Below are 7,290 nucleotides of genomic sequence, written 5' to 3'. Positions count from 1 at the left end.
TGAACTCCGCCATTTAATTTGCATATGCAACCAAAGTCAGACGCGTGATTTTGAAGGTGTTTTTATTTAATGAATTGTGATTAATTGGTTAATATTAAAGTGGTAAAGCAAGTTATAACTAATCGAGTAAAGTGTAAAGTGAAGCGGAATACAAAAATGTATTCGTGAAGTGGCTGCTTTAAGGGAAATAGGAGTGATAAATGTACGCTAATTTCCGCATTTTACAAAAAAGGGCATATTTCAAACCCAATCTGTAAAAAAATTAGTGACCAAAATTCACAAAAGTGAGTGGTAAAATAATGCGTAGACCTTTGACTACAAGTGTGTGAAATTTTTTTTGGATCGGACCACCCCTTTGGACGGAATAGCCCGAAATAGTTGTGAGCGCTACTAAACCCCACCCGGGAAAAATGCCAGCTGACTGGATTTTTACTGGGACAATTTTTACTAGCAACTATTTGCTAGTCGGCCGCTGTGGTGTAGTGGTAAGCAGTGCGCGCTTCCACTCCGCAACGCCTGGGTTCAAACCCTGGTCAAAGCAACATCGCAAAAATATATAAAAAGGTTTTTTCTTAACAGCGGTCGTCCCTCGGCAGGCAATGGCAAACCTCCGAGTGCATTTCTGCCATGAAAAACAGCGTCTCAATAAAAATACAATCGCCGTTCGGAGTCGGCGTAAAACTGTAGGTCCCTCCGCTTTGTGTGACAACATCAAGGCGCACGCCACAAATCGGAGGAGAAGCTCGGCCAAACACTAACATATGTGTAAGCGCCAATCTATTATTATTATTATTTGCTAGTAAGAAAACAGCTGATGGTATGATGCTTAATGTAATTCAAATTAGGTCCGTTCAATAACTTTTCCAGTAACTACTTGCAGGGAGAGCGTAAAAGAAAAATAGAGAGTAAAATTGAGAGCAAGAGAAAAATCCAGAAGAAGTTATTGAACGCAAAACTAGCAAAAACTTGCAACTTAAGCCACACACTTGCACACTCTTGCAGCACAGGCCACGAAGTAGTTGAAACTTCTCACGAAGTAGTTGGCGCACAGGCCACGAAGTAGTTGACACTTCTCACGAAGTAGTTGGCGCACAGGCCACGAAGTAGTTGACACTTGTCACGAAGTAGTTGACACTTCCCACGAAGTAGTTGGCGCACAGGCCACGAAGTAGTTCAAACTTCTCACGTAGTAGTTGGAACACAGGTCACGAAGTAGTTGACACTTCCTACGAAGTAGTTGGCATACAGGCCACGAAGTAGTTGAAACTTCTTACGAAGTGGTTGATGCAAGCATAGAAACCTTACGACTTACTTACAAAAGCAGCAAACTAAACCCGACGAAAACATGGGGAAAAATCCGATATTAAATTGAAAAAATAAAAAAATTAAAATTATAAACATTTTAAAAAAGATATAGAGGTAACGTACCTTCAGGAGATTTGCTTCTTACTTTGAGGGACTGTGACAATAAAGATCGAACAAAATGTTATCCCGCGACTTTAAACTTCCTCCCTCAACGTCCAATTTGCGTTTTCAAATAAGAGATTGGTTATAAAAATTTCTACAAGTTTTAGGCGATGGTCTAAAAAGTCGCCAGCTTTCCACAGTGGAAAAACTTGATCGGTTTTTTCTATGATAGCTGACAACATCCGAGATCTGAGATCCGTTAAATGAGCGTATTTTGCGAATAGTTGACGGAACTACACCATCTGAAGTCGGCACACCTCGAAAACGGAGTCTTGAGGATTGAAAATTTTCAAACCGCAGTGGTCCCTAAAGATTTTTGTGGCTTTTATCAAGGCTTCGGAGTCTAGTAATAAATCACCATGTGCCTCCATCAAGATGCTGGTGCACTTTTCGCATTTAAGCTGGTCAATCGCATAAGCAGTCAAATACCGCTGCACCTGAACGTCAGCATTATTCACGTCTGGAATTTCTACTTCTTCAATGATGAGTCGCTCATTTAACGTTTCCCGTTCTTTAAAATAACGATCTTTGGGGTTTAAATTATTTTCTAAATTTCCATCGTCGTCATCGCAATCCACCCATTTATTAACCAATTTTTCATGCGAAATACTAATTGAAATTGATGTAGCAGCATATATCCGATTTCGTGAGCTGTAACATTGGTACTTGTCTCTCGGCTAGCTCTTTCACAAATAAAAAAGTTTTCCAAGTCGTCTTGACAAAATTTACTTAAAAAATTTTGAAAAATTTGCTGTACTCTTTGGTGCTGGGCAAAGAGCTCTTTCGAAAGCATTTGCATGGACTTTATTGTTGTACCTAAGCGTTCACTGCATTTCATTCAGGTGCCATTGAGCGTCATTGACCGCAAAAATTCCAAATGTGTATCTAGCCTTGAGATTTTCCCCCTGTCCCCCCCGTTTTATTGGACACATCAATGGATTTATCGAATTTAAATTTTCGCAGTTTAGCTCATCATAAAAGTCGTTCATCTTTTTGACAAACATCTGCGTAGGCTTGGCGCATTCTTGTACGTTGTCATCGATGCCTAGTTAATTTATTTTTTAGTATTTTTGCGTAGAATTCCTTTCTGCGTATATTGTTAAAAAATAAAATAAAATACGTTTAATGTACACAAAATACACGTGAACATTGCAAAGATCATATATTTATAAAAATATAAGTGTTAAGTGCTCTTTTTAATATGAAACTTTGCTAGTGAAACTGCAAAGAATTTACCAACGAATTAGTTAAATACTATTACCAATAAAGTAAAAAGAGTGATAAATAATGTAAATATATACGATTCTTAACACCCCGCCAAGTTCCATGACGAAATTTGTGATAATTTTGTGAAAATGTAAAGCCAACCCCACTACTTGATTATTCCAGCAACGATATTTTTATAAACATTATAACATACTCACCCAATGTAAGTGTTGGGATAGCACCTGGTCTTAGAAACATCCGACCAACTTCGAAAAACTCGAAATGATCCACACACACAAAGGAGTTGTGCGGCCTATTATCCTTTATGCGGAGATTCTTTCTCCACTTGGCCACCTCATTTGCGTCCTTGGGGAACGAAAAAAACCGCCTCTCGCTATTTTCGTTAATGCAATTTTGCACACGGCACTTTCGCTTACGGCACTTTCGCTCACGGCTCATCAAAAAGGTAAATGGTAGCAATATCAATATGCAATTATATATTTTATATTATTATTTATTTGGCGAACAATTTTTCACAAACACAAAGGCTTTTCTATTGAAAATGGAATTACAGTTACATGGATGGGTTATTATATGGGGCCAAATATCGGTTGGGATCAAATGAAACAGGGTGAGACCTATGTTTATCACCCTATACTTACGGTAGTGCATTGCAGTGATTTCCGGTAGTGCATTCCAATTTTTTGGAAATTTTGACATTCCGTTTTGGAGGTACATTCGTTGCGAATTAACCCTTATGTGGCATGTGCGATAGATTAGGGTGTGTCAGACAGGGTTGCCGTTTTGATACAATTGTATCATTTTTGATATATTTTTTCTAAACTACAAGGTTTGTTTTTTTTTTGATTGGATATTGTTTTGGATAACTAATTATACCGAATTATAACTAATTATATAACTATTGGACAAAGTTGACACGAAGTTGACAACTGTCTTGTTCGACGAACAAGATAAAAGAGAATGTGTGAATTTTCTTAATATTAAAATTTCGACCGTAAACGTGTTTTAATTGTGCTAAATTTTAAAAATATGTAATTTACAATGATAATTAATTAGGAAAATGTGGAAAAATTGTGATTTTTGTGCAAATTTTAGTGAATTTCAGTGCATTTAAAGTTTCTGGGGCGTCGTCGAGAAAACCAAAGTAGGGGTATGTCCGACAGCGCCACCTTGTTCGCTGTATCGTGGATTGCACGTTAATTTTTTTAATACCTATTGCCAACACAGTGGGAAAATAATAATAAAAAACGCCTTTTCTCCTATCGCGCTACTTATATTCTCCCATTTGATAGGCCTATTTCGTTATTTTAGTGCCTTTCCATGTCCTTTCTGGGAATTCTTAATCAGGGTATTCACAGTTCGTTTCGAAATAGGTCCCAAAATGTTGATATCAGTTTTCTAACCGTAATTTCTGTGGAATTGTTGTTTTCCGTAAGAAATTGTAAAACGACACCGTAACACTTGAAGGTATGTTTTTAGCGTTAATGCCTCGTAACCTCGGAGGTGGGTTGCATTAAAACAACACCAATAAATTTTTTTAAATTTATTTATTGGGAGCTTTTCCATATTTGCATTTTATGTGAACGCAATGACTGATGAAAACAAACAAATTAAGGTAAAGAAAAACAACAATTTAAACTGTAAATGAAATGGTCGAATTTTCGTAAAAAAGAAAGGTCTATTAAAACTAGTAAAGTTTTCCGACGATTTTGCGACGTTTACTGGAAAAGACTGCTCCTAGTTTAATGCTAAAAAAGTTACAAAATGTTCACATCACCATTTTCAAACCCATACTGGAACGACAGTGAACACCCAAAGGTTTATTTCGTCTATTTATTGATTAAATTTTAACTTTTTGCAGATTTTTGAGTCCCAAAACTGCCTACCTTGCCTATCAATAAAACCGTTCGAGATGGCAGCATTGGTCGAGACCAATCACATTTCACCACCACAACGCTTTACTCACCACACTCATCCGCTTTCTTTTCTCTTGTTGACTGTCAAAAATTACCGGTTTGAAACTTTACTGAGGAAGTAAGACACGTCGCATGTTTTTCTCAATTACCAAAATATATTATTCTTTTGATCATAAATAAATACCAATTAATATTAAAATAACTAACACAGCCACCGCAATGCCGATAAGCCAAAATTTCTTCTGCAAGCCAGCAATGAGTTGAAAATAAAAACAAACGTTAGAAATATGTAAGTATGTATGTACACAAATTAGAAAGCGAATATTAGCCGCCTTCGATTCGTCGCTTCTCAGTTTGTGTGTGAAAGCAACAACAAAATCAGCAAGCAGCGATGAACCTCGCTAAGAGGTCGGCGAATCGATGGCATCTTTTGATTCAATCAACTTACCTTTAAAGCCTTCTGCTTCAACGTTTCAGCCTTTTTCAGCTTATGCTGACCTTTATCCACGAAGTGTGTCGCTTGTTGAGCCACAAATTCAACGCGGTTTATCGTTTCACTCTGCAAATACACGTACCCGTGAATAAGAACCCATTAAACATTTGGGTTGGAGATCAAGTGGAGATCCAATAAAAATTTCAAGGTCCAATGTTGATTATCAAGTGTATCTCAATTGGGGAATCAAGCCATTCTCTAACAAAAGGGCACATTTTTTGTTTGGAAAATAATCTGAGTTCTCTACTTGAGAAAAGCTTGGATATCAATTTGAATTCTAACTTTATTCAAGTTTTAGTCAAACCTTGCGAAAAATGTTGGATCTCCATTTGTAAATCAAGAATTTCTCAAAGATTGGAAAAAAGTTGGAAATATGTTTGCTTTGTGCATATTGGGAATTAAGCAACTGACAGTGTTGGAGAACAAAGTATGTGTGTGTGTGCGTGTGTGTGTGTGTGTGATATACGCACCTGTTCCATTACAAGTGTTTGAATACGCAGGAATAACGCATGCACATCCTCAATGGACTTCTCCAGCTTCTTCAGCTCATTGAAACGATCCATCAAATCGCGTAGCGTGCGTCGTTCATTTTCCGTTTCTTCTAGAATCTGTGTGCGATATACACAGGTTTGTTTAGGTATTTATTGCATTGTCTTGTCGTTTTGAAAATCAATCTAAAAACTTACATTGCCTACGAAGAGGTTTGTTGTCTTATTTGCTATCAGTTCTTCGATTTCCTCTTCGGTGGAGTTGCAATTCACTAGAAAGGGTAAATATTTCAATAACAATTTGCTTGTATTTACTAATTTAAAGTGATTGCAGTGCATCTACGCATAAATAGATAGTACCCACTTATTTTTGAATGTATTTCCAAATTCTTCTTCAGCTTTCGCTCGTACAGCTGCAGGAATTCTTCATTTTTCGTCCATATTTGTATATAACTTTGATAGAGACCATAGAATAGCGTTCGTTTCATGCGCGCCTCCAATGTGAAATCATTCTCTGGCGGCATATTCGATTTGAATTCCTTGAATTTGTTCATTAGTTGATTGCCCATTTTAAGATTTTGAGTACGCAGTTCGTCCATTTCTTTTTCTGTGAGAGCAGGAATTTATTTTAATATATTTATGTTTGTTTCTGCTAAATAACAATTACATATGAAAGTTTACTTACCATTAAAATTACGTATATTTATTGTTTGCACCATACGATTCATTGTCTCCAAATTCGCGGAAATTTGTGCCAATTGTACTCGTATCTCCGAATACTGAAAAAAGTTAAAGTTTGTTATTAAATAATTAAATTAAATGAATGAAATGCTGATTAAGGGTGGTAATATAAATTTATTTTGAGTTAGCCTGGTATTTATACCTTGATGGCCGTGTATATTTCGCCGCGATTGGGTATAAATGGTCAAATACCAAAAGTTTCGTATCACAATTAACCTGAAACTTGTAACCTAAAGTTGCAGCAAAAAAATAAATCTGCCTAAATAGTTCTTCTGAGATTAAAGTTTTGAGGAGATGTACTTTAAAAAAGCACCAATCAAATCTAGTTCGCCTAAAAAGCTCTAATATCGATCAGAAAAAATTAAGCGACCATAAAAATCTAATTAAGCTGATTTTGCAAACCCCTCCGGGACTTGACTTATGGATAGGAAACGTATTATGTAGGCAGGTGCTTGTCACAGAAATATGGTGTTTTTAGCGCACAAAGCTGTGGATAGAGATAAAGTGATGTAGATTTCTGGGCACTAGCGAGATTTATACTGAATTATTTTTCTTATTGCTTATCGAGCAAATTTACGGATATAGTCGTTAAGAGTTGTGGTGAAAAAATCTGTTAGTGGGGATGAATTCACACTTTGTGCTAGACTGTCACTTTTTAACCCAATATGCCCTGGCGAATAATTTCGTTTGCAAATATACGCGGGACTCTATTAGATTTCATACTGAAAAATCGGGTTATATAAAACATATGTGTGGGATATATGTAATTTGGGGGAAAAAACAACCATTTTTATAAATTACTTAAGAAGTTTTTCCACTCATACTTGCCTACACACCTGTGCAACATAGAGAATAATTGACTTCGAGGTTGCATCGAAAACTTTTATTTTTTCGACAGGTAAATAGGTGAATTATTTATACTAGTGTTCGCCCAGCGGTTGAAATTCAACCGATAAAA

The 7,290-nt window shown here is 36.5% G+C and overlaps 1 protein-coding gene across 1 annotated transcript; it reads right to left on the bottom strand.

The window, feature by feature from the left end:
- Positions 1–4,752: 4,752 nt before the first annotated feature.
- LOC108375182 (syntaxin-4-like) lies at positions 4,753–6,370 on the bottom strand (the record flags this gene model as incomplete). The annotated part of the gene is made up of 6 exons (XM_017631283.1): positions 4,753–4,852; positions 5,059–5,169; positions 5,574–5,711; positions 5,790–5,863; positions 5,956–6,198; positions 6,277–6,370. Coding segments are annotated over 6 exons (732 nt in total), but the record flags the coding sequence as incomplete, so codon positions are not given.
- Positions 6,371–7,290: the final 920 nt, after the last annotated feature.

The sequence above is a fragment of the Rhagoletis zephyria genome, unplaced genomic scaffold (genome assembly GCF_001687245.7).
Source record: "Rhagoletis zephyria isolate East Lansing unplaced genomic scaffold, Rhagoletis_zephyria_1.1 Rzeph_scaffold_08603, whole genome shotgun sequence".
NCBI classification, from domain to species: domain Eukaryota; kingdom Metazoa; phylum Arthropoda; class Insecta; order Diptera; family Tephritidae; genus Rhagoletis; species Rhagoletis zephyria.
The sequence above is the reverse complement of the archived record's forward strand: the minus strand, read 5'-3'. Positions and strand labels throughout refer to the sequence as shown.